The sequence below is a fragment of the Xenopus tropicalis genome, chromosome 5 (assembly GCF_000004195.4).
Source record: "Xenopus tropicalis strain Nigerian chromosome 5, UCB_Xtro_10.0, whole genome shotgun sequence".
NCBI classification, from domain to species: Eukaryota; Metazoa; Chordata; class Amphibia; order Anura; family Pipidae; genus Xenopus; species Xenopus tropicalis.
This window is the reverse complement of record NC_030681.2, coordinates 24,135,843-24,158,461: the sequence shown is the minus strand read 5'-3', so window position 1 is coordinate 24,158,461 and position 22,619 is coordinate 24,135,843. Positions and strand designations below refer to the sequence as shown.

At 41.2% G+C, this 22,619-nt stretch overlaps 2 protein-coding genes and 1 long non-coding RNA gene across 8 annotated transcripts in view; 1 reads left to right on the top strand and 2 right to left on the bottom strand.

The window, feature by feature from the left end:
- eml6 (echinoderm microtubule associated protein like 6) overlaps nt 1-6,436 on the bottom strand; it is an 84,183-nt gene extending 77,747 nt beyond the window's left edge. For all 3 annotated transcript variants that reach the window (XM_031903078.1, XM_031903079.1, XM_018094140.2), the window contains exons 1-2: nt 6,348-6,436; nt 4,533-5,587 (exon numbers count right to left, since the gene is read on the bottom strand). In XM_031903078.1, the coding sequence (XP_031758938.1) occupies nt 4,533-4,729 (197 nt within the window). In that variant the 5' untranslated portion in view covers nt 4,730-5,587; nt 6,348-6,436. The remainder of the gene's footprint in view (nt 1-4,532; nt 5,588-6,347) is intronic.
- Nucleotides 6,437-6,471: 35 nt separating this feature from the next.
- Nucleotides 6,472-10,741, top strand: LOC105947452. Of its 4 annotated transcripts, XR_004222857.1 has the most exons (6): nt 6,507-6,596; nt 7,791-7,926; nt 8,393-8,553; nt 9,974-10,050; nt 10,197-10,251; nt 10,347-10,741. It is a non-coding gene; the product is annotated as an uncharacterized LOC105947452 (long non-coding RNA). The 4 variants fall into 4 exon arrangements; XR_004222856.1 differs by lacking the exon at nt 9,974-10,050 and having other exon boundaries at nt 6,472-6,619; XR_004222855.1 differs by lacking the exon at nt 9,974-10,050.
- A 2,293-nt stretch (nt 10,742-13,034) lies between these two features.
- Nucleotides 13,035-19,764, bottom strand: LOC101730842 (spectrin beta chain, non-erythrocytic 1-like). The gene is made up of 4 exons (XM_012963866.3): nt 19,695-19,764; nt 14,756-14,929; nt 13,859-13,901; nt 13,035-13,415 (listed from the first exon to the last, which is right to left on the bottom strand). Exons 2-4 carry the CDS (start codon nt 14,887-14,889, stop codon nt 13,329-13,331), a joined length of 264 nt encoding a protein of 87 aa, XP_012819320.1. The 5' UTR covers nt 14,890-14,929; nt 19,695-19,764; the 3' UTR covers nt 13,035-13,328.
- Nucleotides 19,765-22,619: the final 2,855 nt, after the last annotated feature.

Below are 22,619 nucleotides of genomic sequence, written 5' to 3'. Positions count from 1 at the left end.
ACACACCATCCCCACTGTCATATATGGTGGTGGCAGCATCATGCTCTGGGGGTGCTTCTCTTCAGACGGGACAGGGAAGCTGGTCAGAGTTGATGGGAAGATGGATGGAGCCAAATACAGGGCAATCTTGGAAGAAAACCTCTTGGAGTCTGCAAAAGACTTGAGACTGGGGCGGAGGTTCACCTTCCAGCAGGACAACGACCCTAAACATAAAGCCAGGTCAAAAATGGAATGGTTTAAAACAAAACATATCCATGTGTTAGAATAGCCCAGTCAAAGTCCAGATCTAAATCCAATCGAGAATCTGTGGCAAGATCTGAAAACTGCTGTTTACAAACGCTGTCCATCTAATTGGGTAATATCACCCCGAAATCTGTGTATGCACCAGAATGGGGGATCTGGCCCCCATGCCCATGCACAGGCTACACAATTATAGACAATGAGGAGGGAGGGGGAAAAGAGAAGGGCAGTGACATCTAGGAATGTCAAATACTGTCAAATTATGTCAGGTATTTGACTCTTCCATGTCTATGCCTCAGGCATAGAGGACGGACAGGCAAGATATGACTGAAAGAGGAGACTTTTAAATACATTTATGGTATAGATGTTATAATAAAATAAAAATTGGGTAATAAAATACCCAATAAAATTGCATTTCATGGTTTCAGCGAACCATTTGAATGCATGAATCCATGTCCACTGGTTATGGACTGGACAGTTATTGGCTGGACTGCAGATAATGGAAATATTTCAAGCATCATCCACCAATAAATAGTATAAGAGGATAAGCCCAAGGTACTGTTTTTTCACAGATCACTGAGTATTTCATTGCATCCTGTATCTCAAGTATATATATATCAGTTAAGCGTGTCCAACTACAGAGAGACCATATAATAAGTGAAATATATTGATCACTCTCTGACATCAGAGAGTGACAAACATAACCATATAGTTCACTATGTATTTAATGTTCATATCTATTTTAAATGTATTATTTATATAATTTATATATAATCATAATATTTAGCCTAACTTGAGTCAATGAACCTTGAGCATCACATGAAATATCACAAGTTGTCTCGGAGTTCTATGACCTGTATTAAAGCACTCGGGCTGCCACTACATGTCTTAATATGATCATAGAACACCTTGGCAACATCTAATATCCTTATATTTAATACAGGTGTGGTTTTATTATTGGTTATTTTTCAGTCCAGGCAGTTTCATGAAAGAGCAAAAAATAGTCTTCTATTAGTTCTCTGTTTGATAGAAAGAATCTAAATGCATATAATTAACTACAATTTTATGGAGATTTTGCCTTTTACTGAGATCATTGTGTTGTAATAAAAATAGCTTAAATTGCATCTGTGCTGTTTAATTGTCCATAACTATTTGCTAATTTTCTATACAAAGTCTAAATAAAGTGGGAAATTCTGCTGTATTTATATGTATTAGACCTTATGCACATTTGTAAGAGCATTTGTCCAGTCTTGCAGTTTAAGTACTTCTGATTAAAATAGAATACTAGCTTCAGAGGAAAAAAGACACAGTTTTTACCTTTTTGTTTAAATGAAACTGGCACAAATGCTAGTTAATACATAGGAAAGTAAGCCTTATGTGAATACAAGCCTTATTTACAAATTACAGGGCAGGGTGCAAAGTACAGAAACCTGACACAAACCGCCATGTTTTTTTGCACACCTGCACACTGCCCTGGTACTATTTAGAATAGTCACAGGTCTTTGTTCTCCAAAATGAATTGCAAAGATCTGAGTTTACATAATAAATACAGCACTGCCTCATTTATTATCCATAAGAGTGGGTGGGGGTGGCATGTAGCAGGCCTACTATATACCCACTGTTAGATATCCAGTATATTCCTCAGGGTTGTGCAAATTACATACAGCACTCCTTGTAACACTACTGAAAGAGTCAGTAGAACACAAAAGTGTGCAGAGTGTGCAAATTGCAAAAAAGCCTGCAGTCTGACATTTTTGCACATTGCATTCTTGTCTTTTAGCACTGCCACAGGTCCAAAATGGAGCACAGAGACCCGCCACTTGCCCCTCAAATGCAGTATGGACTGCACTGGTCAGTACTGTAATGCTGAGGAACAGGAGAGAGGGCATGTGGGGGCAAGTTTAAGAGTGTCAGAGCGTTCAGGGCTCTGTACTTACCATCTACCCTATGGCAGGTGGTTAGGACAGGGCTGGCCTGTACCACCAAGACACTGCTCTCTGCCATATCTTTAATCCACTGGTGCATATTGCAGCATGCCCTGGTGTGCAAAGTCTTGTTAAGTGAGCACTATGGGGGATTCCTTAGCACTCTAGCCCTTGTGCCCCGGGGATACATAAATGAACCCTTAAGAGCCAGCAGAAAATAAGTAAATATTTAGAGTGGCAGACTAGGAAGAATGGATAAAAGTTGTAAAATACGGCACACATATCAAGTTGCCTTGTGGGAATTAAGAAAATATATTTCATCACAGAAACCTGGAAACTGTGTAGTTTGTATTTGCAAAACACATTACAGTTAGCACTGCTCCAAAGTGACTGGGAACTGTAGGAAACCACTTGGGATCCCTTTAGCCCACAACTCATTGGTGCCCTCATGGAGTTTCCCACTGGCACCCTGTCAGGGAGTTGAAATATTTCTCTTCAGTTGCATCATTACATAGAAACAGCATTGCCATTTGTTTGCAAGATACATCTAGTTAAAAAGTTTGTCAGGGTTGCTATAGAGACAGAGTGGGTTGGGTGTGGCTGGGAGAAGCTGCGGTTATGAATCTAATGTGACTGAACTGTTATTCACAAACACCTTGGACAAGAAATGCATTTGTTTGCAAATTTAATTACCCTGAAGTGACTTCCTTTTGTAAGAATCAGTATATCATCTGTACGGTCTACTTCAGCATGAGGGCTTTTATCAGGCCTAGAGTTCTGGGGTCATTGCACATGTACCAATCTGACTGTAAAGGTGGCCACACACGTGGCGATTTGCGATCTTGTCGCAAGAAAGATCGTTAAATCCGCCAGTAACGTTCAGGGCTGAAACGGCAGATAAGGAGGTAGAAACAATAGGATTTCTACCTCCTTCTGCCAATTCAGCCCTGACAGGAGATTTTGCTCAGGCGCCCCATCAAAATCTTTTAACCTGGCCGATCGGCGAGTCAACTGATATCAGCAGCCTCCTGCAATATCGGTCGACTCACCGACTTGCCATACACGCACCGAATATTGTACGAAACGAGGTTTTGTACGATATTATCGGTGGCTGTATGGCCAGCTTAAGACTTAGTACTGCATGTACTTGCCCATATAGAATCCTAGTAAAAGTTGTGAGGGTGCAACCCAGCACATCTATCTGACAAATAAAACATCACACAGGGGGTGACCAGAACCCATAGATACAAAGTTAATTTTGGTTGAAAAAGGACAACTGTCCATGAAATGTAACTCTTGAGTTATCTCTCTGAATCAATAACCCACCTTAGGGGACAATAGTCTTAGTAGTTCCCTCTATGCCTAGCCCTGTTTTTGAGAATCATATTTGTTTTTTAAAATATATATAAAGAACCTTACAGTTAGTGAGTGAGCTTTTCTCAGGGGACTTAAAGGGGCTGTTCACCTTAAAACTAAGTTTTAGTATGATGCAGAGAATAGTATTGTGAGCCATTTTGCAATGTGTCTTAATCTTTTATTTTTTTTATGGATTTTTAATTATTTAGCTACTTGCTCTCTAGGTTAGATTTTCAGCAGCTTTCTGGTTGCTAGGAATCAAATTAACCTAGTAACCAGGCACTGGATTCAATGAGAGACTGGAAAATAAATAGGAGAGGGCCTGAATAGAATGATAAGTAATAAAAAGTTTCAATAATAATAATATTGTAGCCTAGCAGAGCAACAGATTTTTGGCTGAAAGGTCAGTGATCCCCATCTAAAATCTGAAAGGAGTTAGAAAAGAAAGGCAAATCATTCAAAAACTATAAATAGTTTATAATTATAACATACTAAAGGCAAACTTGCCTAACAAGCATGGGACCCATTTTTGCATTCTAGCCCCTAGGTAAAGACTCCCTGCTTTAAATGGAGCACAATGATTTACAAGCTGAACATTTTGTATGACATTAAACCTACTTAGAGGTGCATGTGTTCTGGAACCATATAGTTTGGGTATGGCAAACCTGCTGAATGTCCGTGTCCATGGTGCTGATTTACTAAAGCTGATGCTAGCAGTTACCAATAGCAACCAGTCAAAACTTTGATTTCATTTTCAGTTGAACCAAGACTGACTAACCGGTTACTATGGGTAACTGCTGCACTCATGCAATTTAACACCTGCATTAGTAAAACAGCCCCACATCCCCAAACAAACAAAGCGATTCAAAATGTTTATCAATAACTGAGGGGCCACAAATTGTACATATGTAGGTTAGATTAATTCAGTTCATAATAAACAATAATCACAATAATTAGCATGCACACAGATACACAAATATACAAACTTAGTGCAGCCCAGCTCTTACTTACCTGATAATATCATCGTTGTGGCCCAAGAAAAATTTCTGGCTGTGTTCTCTGGTGTTATACACCACCCCAACACCAGCGACAAAGTACACCACCTCCTTGCCAGCGGTGTAGTACAGGTTGTTACGGCATTGGTGCCCCCTGTAACCATATACCCACTCCAAGCGTAGCTGGCAAGCTGGGGCAGTCCTGTCCGCCATGGTATATAAGGAAGGTGAAATATTTTTTTGGACAGCTAATAAAGGAGCTTGCAATGATATAATGATTTATGGAAGATGTCTTTCTGGTGAGACTGAACCCCCTAAGACTTCATTATTCTCTGTGAATGCAGGATGCTGTGGATAGAGGAGAATGGAGAAGAATAGGGGATGTGGCCCAAAGTCCTTTTCTTTGCAAGAGGAGCTTCTCCCCGATACCTGTAGGCAGATCCTCCTCCACAGATGTTCAGGATTTCATTTCCTTATGAAATGGAGAGCTGATCAGAGTTCTAGCAGGCCAGCAGTACAGTGCCACCATAATCCCCTGTCCAGGCTGCAGCAAGAGATCGCCAGCAGCGGAGAAGGGAAGGAGACAAGAACGTCCATCAGTCTGATTATTGCATGTCTCCAGGAGGCAAGGGTCTGCCCATGCCTTAGTCACAGCAGGGGGCTCACAGTCGCACTTATTGGTGGGCAACAGGATTATTCCCAAGTGAATCTTAGTAGGCAATGATGGGGGAGCCAAAGTGCAACAGGGCCACAGATACCCAGAGGCAGGGAAGGGTAAAGGATCACTGTGCCCAGCAGTTTATTCATTGCATGTCCTCACCAGTCAGGGGGTCTCCCTCTTCCTTAGGTATAGGGGCTACCTTTATCTCCCTAATTAACAAAGGATAATGAATTCCAGTCAGACAGGATGAGGTTGCAAGGGGTGCACAGATTGTCACAGTGTCACTCCCAAGGGAGCAGAACAAGCAGTGTCCAGGGCTGCTGCCACAAGGAATAGCTCCTCACTGCAGCATCTTCCTGTTCAGCTCCATCTGTGCAGCCTGCCCCTCTGCAGCCCGGCACTCGCTGGATCTGGAGAGAAAATGTGAAAAAAAAAACAGAAAGAAAACCAATACAAGCAAAGTGTATGCCGCTTATGCCCTCCCCCTGTCAGCTCTCCGTCCTCCCAGCGTTCAGGGATACTGAGATATTGAAATCCTCCTGTGCCCTCCCCCATGTCACCGCTCCTGCCTCTCTCCTGTCACAGCTCCGTGCTGTTCATATTTAGCCATTCACTGTCACAACAGCCTCCTCATCCCCCTCTGCCATCTCCCTCTGCTCGCCCATAATCCATAAGGCCTACTCCGACCGCCCCATGCCTCCCCCCTCTAGTGTTTCTAGTAGAAAGCAGCAAGGGGAGCTTTAATTTAACACTGCAGTTTAAAAACTTTTTGCAAATGTGGAGACTAAAACATTTTATTTCAGTTTTGGCATTTTGTTTTAATGCGTTTTATAGTAAGGGCATTTTGTCACTGTCATGCAGCAAAAAGAGCATTGCCTCTGCGACAGACTAATGCTCGGCTGCTGCTACTAATAATCTTACACTCCACTGGAGGGGAAGTAATGCACGGCTCGCAATCTCATGCAGAAGGCGGGAGAATGAGCGCCGTAACCGAATCACTTTGAATCAGTGATTCTTACGTATATCGCCTCTGTGAATACCACTCGGAGCAGTTGCCAGGAGAGAGGAGCGTATTGCATGGAAACGGCGACGCCGAGCGGGCGTACACCAGCTGCCCCTTTCTGTTCGCTGCAATGGGTTGTGGGAAACGTAGTCTTGATGCGGTTTTACCTATTTCTAATTCCTCGAAGTTGTTGACACAGAGAATACACGTCCCAGAATCCCGCTGGGTGCACTCATTACCCGTAGAGTGATAAGTCAGGCCTGTGCGAGCTGAAGTTGCCAAACTATATCTATTTTTGTTGTTGGTTGCCGGGCAATGGCCGCAAGAGACAATTGGCTTGTTATAGCTTTGGCTTTTGTTTTTGAAGGGATTAGTTTAGAGCACACAAGAAAGACAAGGGCAATTTAGGATTAATTGTATGTGCTATTCTACTGACCAGGTGCCAAGCCTAGTGCTATTGACTGCTCTCACATTTATTAAGTGAAGTTTAAGCTTCATGGTTGTTTGTAATTTTTATTTTTCAACCAGTCTGGTAATATAATGAAATGAAACAATGGCTGCTTTGTGGAATAGTCCGTCAGTGGAATAACTAAAAGTTATTGGAGCCCAACAGCAAAAATACTTTAGGGACCCCTTAAGCTTTGGGAACAAGACATTTTTCCTAAACATGTATCAAAACTGCTTCTCTGGGGCCTTTATACTTGCTGAGCCACTTATCTGTTCCAGAGTCTTTTGCTTTTATAGTTAAGAACATTTTTAAAAAAGGAAGCATTCCCCGGCCCCTAGAGATTCCCCCTAAAATCCTAATCACTTAATTTATAACCCTGTAGTGAGTGAGAGTTTTATGAGGATAATATAATGTCAACATATGAAAAAAAAAGAGACAAACCCCTATATATTGAGCTACACCTGGGCAATGGTTTATAAATACATAATACCCTTTATTTATTCCTTCTGGAAAAATGTATAGCTTAAAAACATGCACACATAAGCTAAAAATTGGCGCAAAGGATAACAGTTTGGTTAATGGACTCTGCGGTGTAGTGGGATCTCATGTCCCATATTACATAGGATCAAAATAACCAGCTATAAATTCATATTAATAATTATAATTATGAATGAATGAAATAGTACCTGGGTACAAAATACAAGACACAATAAAGGCGTATAATTAAAAACACTAGAGAATGAGACAAAATCCCAAAGGTTAACTGCCCAGTGCTCGGTACAAAGAGCAGTGTCAGTAGGTGCAGCTCAGCCCTGTCCTTCTGCCACTCCCTACCTTACTCATGCAAATAACAAGCTATGGGCAGGTAGGGGCCAAACAATAGGCTGCCTACTTGCCTCCACCTGTCCGTATCTCTTAGATCCTCTACTGGCTAATGCAGTCAGCACTGAATCTACTGATTGCTATCTGAAACATAACAGAACACATATTTTGACATTAGCTGTCATTTTCTATAGTCAGATATAGATGCTCCCTAGTTAAAAAGTTCAATGTATTTTCAGTATAATCAGCTCTCTATCTGCCTCTGGTAATGCCTTATGTTATTTAATTTTTATTCTAATTATGGTCAGTCACTTTGTAAATGAGTTTCTTTGGTTTCCAGAGATCATGGATGATTTGGATAAAGCTATAGAAGCGGAGAATACAAGAAACATTATCACTATCAGTATCATTTTGATTGTGGGCTTCCTGATTGTCTCTGGGGCAGTCATTTACCTTATTATCCTCTTCAAAAAGCTGTAAGTATTGCTATAGACGGTACTGCTTGAGTAAGACTTTCTGTGCTAACTGTAAGGTCAATGTGGGGAAGTCTTCCTCCATGCATTTAGTGCAACTCCTGGTTCTGTATTGGGGACAAACGGATCAACTAAAAGCTAAACTTGAAATATTTGGGTGAATGTTTGGGTTTGATGGATATTTCTGCTTTTCAGCCTCAGCCACTGTGGTCATATATTTTGTAAAATATTAATGTAATCTGTAGTGTAGGAGACCAAGCTGGCCCTGTGTCTAGACCTAAAGCAATGCTTAGATCATGCTTTATCTTTGTCTATATGATCCAGGTCTTAAAGGGCAATGTATTCAACATGTTTAACATAAGTTTAATGAATAGGGTTTGTGCTGGACATACTTGTTGTCTATTGTTTTAATTAAAATATTCAATATTTAATATAACTAAATATATTTTTGTTATTTCTTGTACTATAGAGGGCAAAACAGTGAAACAAAAAGAACGTCTGATACCTTCTATATGGTCTTTGGCAACTATGGGAGTCGAGGAGGCAGCTAATCATTATCCATCAAACCTAAAGCCCTTGTATAATAAACTACAATCCATTGCTGTGCTATGGTAGTTTATAATGTCCATGGTGGGTATGTTATTATTAGAACATTGCACTTTTAATGAGTGACTGTTCCTTGTTTCAGTCATAGAAAAGTTGAATTCTTGGCCACTGCTCTACCTGATCCCTGCCATTGCCTTTACTGGCTGTACTATTTCCCATTAACCATACACATTCAAAATAATGATAATGTTATATAATCAGTGGTATTAAGCTGTTAAACTGTAGATTTACAGAGAATTGTGTTGTTTTCCTTTTTATTTAGATTGCAAGTTCATTTGGGTAGCACCCTCTTTAAATTACTATTCCTTTAAATGTTATCTTTAAATGTCTATTATTATACTGCTTGTGTTATCAGGGATGCCAAAAAGGACAGCAAAAAGCCACTCCTGGTAACTTCAAGAGCTGAAATTCCAATTTTTAAAAAGGAAATTCTACTCTTCTAGTTTAGACAGTGCTATTACGCTCTCTGCACTAGCAATGTGTGTGCCCCACCAACACAAAAAAAACCTAAGTGGAGATGGGCAGCTCACCCAGGCCACCTCAGAGGGGCACTAGGGGCTGGAACACCCCTGTGTGTTATTATATTGCTTGCTTGAGGAGTGCATAATGTGATTTGTGCCTAGTGAGCACCTGGGAGTGTGGGGGCATAATTGGAAATCATCTATCCTAATTTATACACTTTGGGACATAATTTGCCTTTCCTCACACTGCATATATTGTCCCTCTTTACACAGTATTTGATGATTGTTGCACTATGACAATATTTTGCGTGTCCATATTTTTCCTTTAGAAAATTTCATGTGTGTGTGTGGGATGACAGAGGGACATATACTGCGGGAGACTTCCATCATTTTGGAGGCCTGTGCAGAATAATTTTATATAGGTCTTATAATTTCGTGCTGCTTTTGGGAACTGGTCACATCAGTCTAATTTAACATAGATCACGGCACAGAGGATAATCTGCAGAAATTGGTTTTTGCACTCCAAGGCACAATACCAGGATGTCAGTCACTTAAAACTTTATATTTATTAAGTCCATTAAAACCCGATGCCTGAATTGGCGGCTGGTTTTTAATAATTATATCCATCTGTAAGTAGAAGTCGAGGGCGGATTAACCAATAGGCATAATTAAACTATAGCCTAGGGTCCCATGTTATCAGGGGGGCCCATGCAGCTTTTTTAAATTATTATTTTTCACCTCTACCCAGCTCTAGTAAGGTAACAGTTCTTTAATCCTGAGGCTGGTACAGCAAGTCAGTTTTATTCTTTAGGTTTAAAGGCAGGAAGTTTGCACCATCTAGTGGTTGCTGGGTTTATTTCAGGTTTCTAGGCCACTATGTTGGGCTCCACTCATAATCTCTGCTTTGTTTTATCTTTTGTATTAAATTTCATATCAATATAATTACTTGCAGGATGATTATATCTAATGTTCATCTCCACCAGGAAACATGATCTTTTTGTACACTTGGCCTTCCTTTGTTGGCAGCAGGGTTAGATGGCAGATCTTAGAAAAAATACAGGTACGACAGGGCCAGGATAAAAAGAAGTTACTATCTCAGAGGGAGTGCTATTGGATTTGGCTTTTACAATCTCGCCATCCAAGGGGGTTAAATGATGAGTTTAACATGGCTTGTTTCTTATAAATATTTCATTTATGTTTTTATAGATAAATGTTTCCTGGGTGCACATCAGGGATAGATATTCTTTTCCTTCGTTTTGGGGTAAGATATATTCTTCCTTCGATCTGTACCTTCATGGATTTGGTTACATATGTTTTTATTGATACTTAGCTGATTATGGATACTTTGTATTTTAGTTTCCTATGGGCTTTCTACGGTGATACATTGTTGCTATTCAACTACAACACTGGATTTAGAACAGAGGAAATAAGAAAGTGTGATCACATCGGTCTTGTATAATTAAATTGTTTTTAATGTATATCATGCACTTTATGAGATTAATTCACTGACGTTGAATTTACACTGTATATGATGCACTGCACTTTAGTTATATAATTTTATTCTTTTTTTAAAAAAAGAAACAACTAGGTTGGCTGGATATTATTATTGTCAATTAAGTATGTATTCAATTACCAATTAACTTGGGGTTGTGGCTATTGCATTTGTATAAATTTCACTTGCCTTCACTGATTTGTATGCTTGATAAAGGGGTCACATTGCCCCGAAACGTTGCACCTCCGCAATAAACTTTTAAAAAGGGTATTACCCTTGTTTGTAGTCCTGAGTGCCATATGCTTTTTTCTTGCAGCAGGGCCTATTGAGCCAGTTATCATTCACTGTTGTTGAACTTCCCTTCAGTTGCTATTGTATGACAACGCCCAGCAACTCAGACAGGAAGTTGTGCTTCAGCAACATCTGATAGGCTGCAGGTTAAGCAATACCAGTGTAAATGAAGTTATTTCTTAAAGGTTATAAAGGGATGAAGCCTGAATTCAGTATCACAGGCAGAAACCTTAACATGCATGCCAAACTGAGCTTGACTAGTAACAGTGCCCTCATTAGTTTGCCAGGCCCATTGCAACCCAGACTTTATGGGGGATACATTAGTTACTTTAATTGTGGCTGTCAAACCTGTGGTCTTTATGTTGTTGTTATGATATTGCCTGTCATTACATCTTGTCACCTTGAAAGCTTATTAGCATTGTCCTTTGTATTGTTGGATGGGATCTGACAGTCTGTTCCAGGCTACTTTGTTTGGATGCAACTACTGAGCAGCACCAGGCATTCAGCATGCTAAAGGCACTGTTGCTAAAGGCACAGGAGCACACTAAAGGCCAGTGGTAAGTTGGTAATGTCTGGTGGGGTACCTACATGAGAGCCAAGGATCCAGGTACTAGCCTCTAGTCAATAGTGAAGATGACCGTAAAACATGTTAAAGAGCCTAGTAGCCACACCTCAAGTTCTCACAACAAAGCAAAACTATAGTCCTCACAGCATCTACCAAGATTATCAAGTCAATTAGTATTGCATAGCTAAACCACCAAGTGAAAATGTGCTTATTAGCTAATGACTGCAGATATGAATTTTGGGATGTTTTTATTGGTTCACTGAGGACAAAACAATAAACTGTAATTAAGAGAGCAGCACTAAACCATAATATTTATTAAATGACCCCATAATTATGTAGCCCTTTTCCTGCCCTAAGGATGTAGCGTGCTGCCTTCCCACTGATAATCTGATTTTAGCCCATCTGTTAATGGAGAATGGAATCCGGTTCCAACTGTTTCCAATAGGAATAAAATATAACCTCCCATAAAGCCATACACACAAGGACACAGGCAACTGTAGCTCTCAGCCAGCTATTAGTTTGGATCAGCCCAGAGCAGTTAAATTAATAGAAGCAAATTATTTTGCACAATAATATTACTAATAACCATGGTTTGGTTTGAGTTCAGTAAAAAGAAATCCTTGATAATCTTGTCCTGTCATTGACAGTTTTTGCTTATCACTTACTCATTCTACACTGAGATGCTCAATAAAAAGGATTAATGTGGCAGTAAGAAAGCCTGGTGGAGTTGTTAGGGGTATGTGACTCCTTGGTTACATATTGCATCACTGATACCTACTGGCACTTAGAATTACATCTTCCCTCATCATAGGGCGACGCTGTAAAAGTGTGCTGAGAGCATCATCATCATCATAGCTACACCCTCTCCCCCGTACCGGCTGGTATTTCTGTTATTGTCAGGATTTCATATTAGATATGCTAGTAAAATGGCTGTCAGACAGCATTTCTAAACTAATTCAGTATGAATTTGTCAGACTGAAGTTAAACATATTTGTGTCCTGTACCAGCCAAAGGCCACCACAGCCCATAACAGTGAAGATCTGTGCCTCCAAAAATGCCCCCAGTAGCTCCCCATATTCTTTTGCTTAGGGACTGACTCACAATAAATAGTGTATGTGTACATATATATATATATGTACACACAAGAACAAACAGAGCACACCCTATAAATGTTCACATGCCTAGGGTGCTGGCAAAAAAATAATTATAAAGACAGTGAGCCGCACACACAGGGACTTTGCAAAAAAATAATAAGTTTATTTAGAAAAAAGGTCCAACGTTTCGAGCACCAACTGTGCTCTTCCTCAGGGACAAACCAGGTTTGAATTAACCCATGTTTCCCCTTATCCCCGCATTTTGCCCTGGGGCCTAAAGCTGTAGCTCCATCCCGTTGAGTGTTAATTATGGTCATGTCAGTAATTTTCATGAAAATGTTTATCATGATTATTTACAAATATTTGCAGAGCAGTGTGCGGAGAAAAGATATACCCAAAGGTATATTCCCCAGAAGCCCAGTTTTACCCTTAGCCTTAATGCCATGTAACTGTGCCCATGGTTGTGCCCAGGCATGACATGGTCGTGCAAAAAAGACCTACACTTCCCAAAATAGGAACCTTCCCACACTTGAATTGCAGCCACTGTAGTGATATAATAAAAGTTTTTCTCCTCCCTAAAAGAGCACAAAATACCAGTAAAAGATTTTGCAACTTGTGAATCAGCAAATGTAATGTATTTGTTACAATGTCCTTGGTGTACATAGGGCAAACATCAAGTACGGTCAGAGTAAGCACAAAATCAGGAATTTCAATCCAAAGACAAAGAAACAAAAAGAAGAAAAAAGAATGAAATGTAAACGAGTGAAACTTTGTAAAAATGTAACAGAAGTGCAGGGTGGGGTGGGATATAGTTCACTTCTTTCTGCCTTTTCCCATTTGCCAGGGCTTTCGGTTACCATTACACTGGCCGGTAGGGTCTGGGCACGGCTGGATGCTCAAGTACTCTGGGTGCTCAATGACACCTCAGTTTTATACAATGTAATTGTGTTTTCAATAGCCTGAATCCATGTGTTCATTTCCTCCTGTAAATAAAAACAGCACCCAAAATAACTGTTAGAGGAAGAAAGAATGATAATAAAAGCATCTGGTGTTTGTTCTTCTTGATTAACAGCTCCAGGCCCCAGCTCTGACAAGCCCATGCAGTGTTATTGGGCTAAACTAAGCTGCTGCTCTCTTCTTTGCTTCTGGGTTCTAACGTGAGAGGCTGCACAAAAAAAACTCACTACCTAGCAATATGCCAGCATACACAGAAAGACCTGTGGCTGATATTGGCACCCAGGAATGATTAAAAGCAAAAAGAAACATGGCAAAACCAATGAGCAATACTAAGGACAAAACTGATGCACTTTGCTGGGCTGCATTCACCCTTGGTTTGGCATAGTCTAATAAGGTCAGGGCTGCTGTTAAAATCTCTGAAAGTAAAACATGATGCTGCCTCTGTGCCAATGCTGCGGTTAATACTCACATCATCTTTGGCTTGGAAGAGGTACTTATTGCCATCGTTAAGCCTGGGCAATAGAAAAATGGGAGTGTTACTCATCTGTAAAATCAGTTATAACAAGTTTTTGGGAGTGTGAATATACAGCAACTCAATCCAACCATGTTTCAGTGGCCTTTAATACTTTTAGTTTTAAACATAATTATATTAACCACTATGGCAACTCTCACCCCCAGCAGTCTTAGTGTGAAGACACATGGAGCTACTTAGTAGCACCTACTTTATCACGACTACTGAACTCCAGAATATACCCTGCCATAGACAATACTGAGAATTTCCTCTGCTAAAACACACACAGCCAATAATCAGTAAATCAGCATTGTCTATTTTAGTAGCCACAACAAGTAGCTGCTACTAGTAGCTCCATGTGTTTTCACCCTTAGGCTGATGCCACACGTGGCGTTTTTATGCTGCTTATTTTCTTAGCCTAAAAACGCCGCACAAGCCACACAGCCCCTGACTATGGCGTTTTTCAGCCTAGTACTGGTGACGTAGCAAATCCCGTTTCCATGGTGCTAATAGTGCAAAATAGTAAAAAACGCTGCGTATTTCCGCTAGGTCTGGCAGCTGCCTTTGTGTATACATAGGAATAGCTTGCTTTGCAAATACTGGCGTATTTCAGCCAATGCTTGAAAAATCCGTGGTAAGGCGTTTTCTAGCATATTTACGCTTTGTGTGGTTTGCCTAGAGTCTTTTCAAGTTATTTCTATGGATGATGATAGCGGGCGTTTTTCAGCCGCTGAGAGAATTAGAAAATACGCAGCGTAAAAACGCCACGTGTGGCATCAGCCTTACAGGCTACGGGTTACACACTGCTAACTGTGCTTGCCCAAGTAGAGAGCACAAACCGGTTTTACTACTTACTTTAATTTGAATACATGTTTCTTCTTTTTGTAATCAGTTGCGACTTCACAGACTGCTTCCTTCAGATTCGCTGGAGTCTCGTTGTGATACGCAATACCAGATGCAGCATTTTTGGAATCCTTATAAAATCCCATTTCCTGGTTGTTGATCACACAGTACACATTATGCCAAGATCTGAAGGTAGAGACAAGTAAAGAGAATAAGATGATGATATCTTTGCAGTATTCCTCTGACTCTGGGGAATGTAAACATGATTTTACAATTTTTAACAGTAAATGGGATGATTTTTGGGCATTTTGACAGTCATGTTTATTTAGCAGCCCAGACAATTGTTTTCAAAGGTGTTTATTTATGCATTTATAACATAGAACAACATAAAACATCATAAAACATTGACATTGGTTCTACAGACGCGTTCTTTTCATGCCAGGATACAAGTGTTACATTAGGTTAAATAATCAATGATGTCCTACTCGGAATAGTGTTCAATTTCCTATTACAGGAGGGAAGGGTTGGGATTGCCGGTGGTGGGGGTTCAGGTTCCCAAGGGTGACCCTGCGACATCATTCCATGATTTCAGCCCATGTTCCCCATACCTTTTCATACTTTTGAGGGCATCCTCTTGCTATGTAGGTGAGTTGTATCAACGGCAGGAGGGTTTTAAGTAAATTGAGCCAGTGAGCAATTGTTGGGGGAGAGTGTGCCATCCATTGAGAGAGGATGGTTTTCCTGGCATAAAACAGCAGTGTTCTATAGAGGATGCGTGGTGCTATTGTGGGAATAGTGTCATCCACAATGCCAAGCAGGCAAACCTTGGGGTTGATTATTTTAGGTAGAGATGTTGTGTTTTGGATGTGGTCTAGGACCTGGTTCCAAAAGGGATTTATTTGTGGGCATGACCACATTAAGTGAAAGTAATTGGCCTCTGGGGCATCACATTTGGGGCACTGAGACGAGTCACGGATTCCCATTCGATATAGTCGTAACGGGGTCAGATGGAGTTTATGTATAATTTTGAACTGGATTAATCTGTCTCTTGTGGAGATCAGATAGTCATAGGCCCTATCTGTCGCTTCCTCCCAATCTTCACTGTTTAGGTCCGGTATGTCTTGGTGCCAGGCTTTTTGGGCTGTATGGAAGGGAGACTGGAGGGTGGAGAGGAGCAGGGAATATAGTGTGGTGATCAGCTTTTTGGAAGAGGGATTTCAGAGGGTAGATTCAAGTCTAGTGAGCACGAAGGGGACTATAGTTCTTTGGAATTGGTGTCGGAAGGCCTGTTGGAATTGTAAATATGAGAACCAGGGTAGTAGCTCTCCTGTGTCTGTGTGTCTGATCTGGTTCCTAGGTAACAGGGCCCCAGCATTGGTCACATCTCCCAGTGTACGCATGCCCCAGTGTGGCCACACTCGGTATGGGGCAATTTGTTGGAAATTAGGCAGATAGGAGTTTCCCCACAATGGGAGACCCGGGGATAGGATTGGAGGCTTCAGTTTGTATAAGTTTAGAATCTTTTGCCATGCTCTGTAGGGTGTCACAATAACTGGGTGATTAGTTTGGATATCTGATAATTTGCGAAATGGGATATATTTTAACGATTCCATTGAGCTAGCTAGGGTTGCCTGTGGTGGAACATTAGGGTTGATAAGATCGGGAGAGAACCACCATTGTACATAGTAAACCTGTGCGGCTAGGAAGTAAAATTGCCAGTGTGGGAGGCCTAGGCCGCCTTCTGCAATTGGTGCTCTAAGTTTGGCTCTGGAGAATCTGGGAGGTTTATTGGCCCACAGGAAGGCAGTCTGAGCTTTGTCTAGAGAGGTGAAAAATTTGGACGGAATGAAAATAGGCGAGTTGTGGAAATTATAGAGAAATTTAGGAAGGAATATCATCTTTAGCAGATTGATCCTGCCCCAAATAGACAGGGGGAGGTTAGCCCATATCAGCAGTTTCTCTTTCATGGTTTTAAGAATGGGATCTAGATTGTTGGGAATAAAGTCGCTCAATTCCTTTCGTATTTGGATACCCAGGTATTTAAATGTGTCAACCCATTGCAAGGGGGTGGGAGGGAACATATTGGGATTCATGTTAGGGTCTATAGGGAATATGCTAGAAGTTGATTCTCAAACCGGAGAAATGCCCAAAGTGTTCCACTATACCTAGAACTGTCTGTAGTGAGGCAGCCGGGGTGTCCAGATACAGTAAGACATCGTCAGCATACAGGGATATACGTTCCTCCACAGCCCCCAATTTGAGACCTGTTATGGCTGGAGAGTGTCGGATCAGAATAGCAAGGGGCTCTATTGCTAGGGCGAATAGGAGAGGTGACAGTGGGCAACCTTGTCGTGTACCTCTGGATAGGGAGAATTCTGGGGATAAGTGTCCATTTACATTGACTCTTGCTGTTGGTGCCTCGTACAACATTCCCACCCATTTAATGAACTGTGCGCCAAGGCCAAACTTTTGGAGGAGTTCCAGGAGATAAGGCCAGTCGAAGGCTTTAGCTGCGTCCAGTGAGACTATTACTCGTGAACCTTTGTTAGTATGGTTGGCATGAATAATGGTGAATAATCTGCGTATGTTTATATTAGTAGATTTATTTGGCATAAAGCCTGTTTGGTCAGGCTCAATTAGCTCCTCGACTAATTTCAGTCTGTTAGAAAGGATTTTTGCAAAGATTTTTGCATCCACATTGAGGAGGGAGATAGGTCTAAAAGAGCTACACTCGAGTGGGTCCTTGTCCTCTTTAGGGATGACCACAATGAGGGCAGTGTTAAAGGAGCGAGGAAGTTTGTTCTTCTCCGTCGCGTCAAGCAGGGTTTTGTGTAGCCAGGGGGAGATGAGTTCTGTAGATGCCTTGTACCAGTCAGCGGGAAATCCATCTGGGCCTGGTGTTTTGTTGGGTTGGAGTGAGGTTATTGCCTCTTGTACCTCCCCTAGTGTGATAGGACTGTTGAGTTGGGCCCTAAGTAGAGGGGATAGCCCAGACAATTGTAGTCAAACTGCCTCATAGTGCTCTGCATTGTTCCCTATAGGAAGTTACTGAAAGCTCTAGTGCTATGCAACACATGGTCACTTTTAAATTAAGTTGTTTCAGCAGTAATTTGCCATGATGCAAATGAAGACAATTGAGACAATAAGGGGCAGATTTAGCAAAATTTGAGTTTGCAGGTTTTTTTCACAATTGGAGAAAAAACACAGTGAAAAACGCAAATGTGAATACGCAAGAATATTCTTAACCATGAATAGTAAGTATTTTATTAAGGAAAAAATTTGTGAAAAGTTGCCACAAAAAAATACTCGGCAAGTAAAAGCTGCCGAGGTTCAATAGAAGTCAATGGGAATTGTCTGGAACAGTTTATTAATACATTCAAGTTTTTTTAACCTCATTGAAAATGAATGGAACAATGTGATTCTCGCCAGCATGTGACTTTTTTTACTGAGACAAATCTCATACAGGAATATTTTATTGCGTTTTTTTTTTTAAAAAAAAAAGCTTGCATAAGACAATGCTAGTGTTTTGTTGCATTTATTTTTTTTATAAATCTTCCCCTGAATAGATCACCTGTGTGATGCTTTCTTGTTATGAGTTTCCCATTCATGTTTGTGCTCTCTGCACATCCGACAATTCAAATGCCATATCAAACATAAAAATAATGATAAAAATAAAAGAATAAACCATGAGAAAGTCATTAACATAGATATAAAGTTGCTCAAATAGGTAAAAGCAACTTCTTTCATGTAAAGACATATAAAGGCAGAAGAGTATTTATAGCTAGAGATTATATCCAATACACAAGGCTGCATTCACAAGTGTCTAATTCAGTTTAAGGGCTCTTACAGACGGGCATTTTTCTGCGCATCAGAACACATATATTCACTTAACATGTGTTTTTGTTACAAATGCAACCCTTTATTCTATTTATCTGTCTTATGTATGTGCATCTAGTGCAAAAATGCAGCATGTTGACGCAAAAATGCAATGAAACTTGGCTGCATTAAAAATCAATTGTAAGTGCATAGAAGTAGCTGATGCAATTAGGTGCATCAAACTTACGCCTCAATCCTGCAAAAGAGACGCCTGTGCTTAACAGCCCCCACACTGACCAATTCACTTCATGAGATAGGCTTAAGGTTGGCCACACACGTGGCGATTTGCGATCTTTCGTGCGACGGTCAGCCTCTAACTGTTTAGGGCTGAAACGGCAGATAAGGAGGTAGAAACAATATGATTTCTACCTCCTTCTGCCGATTCAGCCCTGAAGGCAGATTTTGCTCAGGCGCCTTCTATGGCGCCCGATCAAAATCTTTTAACCTGGCCGATCGGCGAGTCGTCCAATATCAGCAGCTTCCTGCGATATCGGTCGAGTCGCCGACTTGCCATACACGCACCGAATATCGTACGAAACTTTATTATCGGTGCGTGTATGGCCAGCTTTACTTTGAATCTGGCCTGGCCTTGTTTGTAGACTGACAGACATTAACAAATGCTCTTTATATGGAAGATATTCACAAAGCTGTTAGCACAATTACAATGCATAATATACAGCTGGACAAAATACAATAAAGCAGAAAAAGCAGACACGTATGGATTGAGAAAACCCCAATGTTTTGGAACTCAGTCCTTTGTCAAGGCTTTTTCTGCTTCATTGTATTTTGTCCAACTGGTGGTATGTATATTATTTATTGTAATTGTATTTACTGTTTTGTGAATATCTACCATATAAAGAGCATTGTATGTTAAACATACCATTTCTTGCCTTTTGTTTGAGGTTTGAATAGGTGTGCATTGAGTAACTGATTGATTTGTATTATTTCAGCTGCAGCCAGGGGAGCGCTACATTGCTTATGGGGATATTATGTTTGCCTCAAATCCCAGTATAATATACCCCCCCTCCTTTACATATACAGTGCCCCAGATGGAAAGGGTTACATTGCATTTTACCTCTTTAAAATGTTTTCATACCAGGGCTGCAAAGAGATCCCCTCTGCCCAGGGTCCAGGCTAAAATAAGGGCTGGGCATGTTCTTTCATTGTCCCACAGGAGGTGGTCATAACTGTGAGAGCTCCGCCCCCAGCTCTCTGCTCCTCCCCCAATGTATCAGACGGTTCCTGCTCATAGTGGAGCTGCAACTTTCCCCCAAGTCCAATTGTGTCCCATAATCAGCTATCACCTACTGTGTGTAATAGGCTCCATGAATGGAGTATCTCTTCCACACTTTGGTTTATCAACAGTGGCATAACAAGGAACAATTGAGAAAGCAGACCCCGCGGTCACAGGGGGCCCAGGTCAACATGATTTGACCTGGGGTTTTTGAATAAATAACATTACTATGGCTGTATAGAGCAAAACAAAAAAAGGCATTTGGCACCATTCAGGCTGCAGATACTTTACACACGTTATTGTCTGGTTTGGTTAAAACTGAAAGTTAGTCCCTTGCATTCCTTGGGGGCCGCCCCCCAAAAGCTACTGCCCTAGGCACAGGGGGATGGGGGAAAGAGGCTTCCCCTGCTGTGTCTGGGAGGTAAACAGAGTGCTGGCGGGGCTTCTATGGGTGGGGACTGTTACACAGACTGGAAGGACACAAGCACAGATCTACAGCCTGAAGGGTACACATTTTTTTTTTGGCCCTATACAGTCATTCATGATGTGATGTAATGCATTTAAAGCCACCAAACTGAAATTTCTGTCCAATATATATGTGTTCAGAAGAGATATTTTAATTTAAAATATTTGTGTAACTGTCCCTTTAAAGCGGTAACACTTTTACACTATGGTGTGGTCCCCCTGCTGCCAGCAGTGCCTCCCAAACTGTGGTGACAGCTAGAGGGCTGCCTTCTGATGTACTGCTGTAACGAGATGCCCTCCAGCCCTCTAGAAGCAGTTGTAAGTCTATGGCAGATGGAGGGCCACCTGTTCGCATGCAGGAATGTGCTTTCTTGTCATGATCCAATAGTAAAAGTGATAAAAATAACTTTTTATCTTTCATCAGGAGGCACATTATTCCTTATATATATATATATATATACACTGCTGTCACAGTGGCATTTAAGGATTCTGGTGCTGTAGATTGTTTCGCTGGTAATATTGATGCATGCTTTGTTAGCCCCAGACATTTGGTAAATACACTTCACATGCACAAACAAGAATTATCACAGGATTTACTAGACAACCCATTGCTAATATCAACATGGCAGATATGGCATATTTTATAAAATAAATCTAATCTAAATTCACATCACTCCCTACACAATACCTTCTTACATAATGAGGAGTTCCAAAATGGCCAGGCATCTTATCCTTTTGCAAGATGGAAAGCAGAGGGACTCTCAGCCATAAAACATACAGTAAAGAAACGTTTATAGAGACCCTTAAAAAAACGTCAGGAAAAATATCCAATAGTAATTTAGCATTTATGCAACTACAGAGTTACACAGAAAGAATAAGTACCTATTTATCTGATGCAAACTGGGATAATCCATTAGACAGACTCCTGGAAAGCAGAATCTTAAACAAGAAAGCAATATCCCAATACTACAGATTTAAACCATATGACTACACAAAGATCTAAATATGGGGGGTATCTTGGAAGCACTGCACCGTTGTATCCCTTATCCCCTCTTAAAGATTTTTGCTACTATTATTCTCCTCTAAAATTATATAAGTTGCAAGTATGACAACAACGCAGATGCCCAAAATGCAATCAGACCGGAGCAGATATGTTTTGGAATTGCCCAAAAATCAAAAAATTCTGGAGGTAAGTCAGAGATTATTCCAACGTTAATCTCCTTAATTACACTCCAATTTCCCCAGAATGGGCTACCCTAGGCCTAACAACAATATATCCTTCTAAACATACCAGCGGCAGCACAAGGTAATAATTTCAGCAGTAGTGAAAAAAATCCTTTCTACAAGAATGGATTAAGCCACAACCTCCCTCTATTTCTATTTTCATCTCAAAATGACCTCACTTATTCACCATGGACTGGATAGAAGCCTCCATGCAAAAGGAAAAACAAGTAAAAAAAACGTTTTGAAACATGGGAAAGCAACACTATGGGCCACATTCATCAAAGTACAATTGAGTCCGAATACAAAAAATTCGTATTTTTTCTAAGTTTTCGAACTGCGCATATTTTTATGTTAATTTGCACAACTTTTTTGTACTGACAATTTGCACACCAATTTGTGCAACAAAATCGTATTTGTCGCAACGAGTACGAAAGTTTCGGATTCATTCAAGCTTTGGTGACTTTCCTTGGAGGTTGGAGCTGCAGAGTGCCATTGAGCCCTATGGGAGACTTTCCTTGGGCCGGGTTGGAGCTGCAGAGTGCCATTGAGCCCTATGGGAGACTTTCCTTGGGCCAGGTTGGAGCTGCAGAGTGCCATTGAGCCCTATGGGAGACTTTCCTTGGGCCAGGTTGGAGCTGCAGAGTGCCATTGAGTCCTATGGGAGACTTTCCTTGGGCCAGGTTGGAGCTGCAGAGTGCCATTGAGCCCTATGGGAGACTTTCCTTGGGCCAGGTTGGAGCTGCAGAGTGCCATTGAGCCCTATGGGAGACTTTCCTTGGGCAGGGTTGGAGCTGCAGAGTGCCATTGAGCCCTATGGGAGACTTTCCTTGGGCAGGTTGGAGCTGCAGAGTGCCATTGAGCCCTATGGGAGACTTTCCTTGGGCCGGGTTGGAGCTGCAGAGTGCCATTGAGCCCTATGGGAGACTTTCCTTGGGCCAGGTTGGAGCTGCAGAGTGCCATTGAGCCCTATGGGAGACTTTCCTTGGGCCAGGTTGGAGCTGCAGAGTGCCATTGAGCCCTATGGGAGACTTTCCTTGGGCCAGGTTGGAGCTGCAGAGTGCCATTGAGTCCTATGGG

Excerpts from the sequence above, each read along its gene's own strand:
- LOC101730842 (XM_012963866.3), bottom strand. The coding sequence starts at position 14,889 with ATGGGATTTTATAAGGATTCCAAAAATGCTGCATCTGGTATTGCGTAT. Across the intron at positions 13,902-14,755 it reads AAACATGTATTCAAATTAAA|GCTTAACGATGGCAATAAGT; the intron begins GTAAGTAGTAAA and ends TCTATTGCCCAG. Across the intron at positions 13,416-13,858 it reads TCTTCCAAGCCAAAGATGAT|GAGGAAATGAACACATGGAT; the intron begins GTGAGTATTAAC and ends TTTTATTTACAG.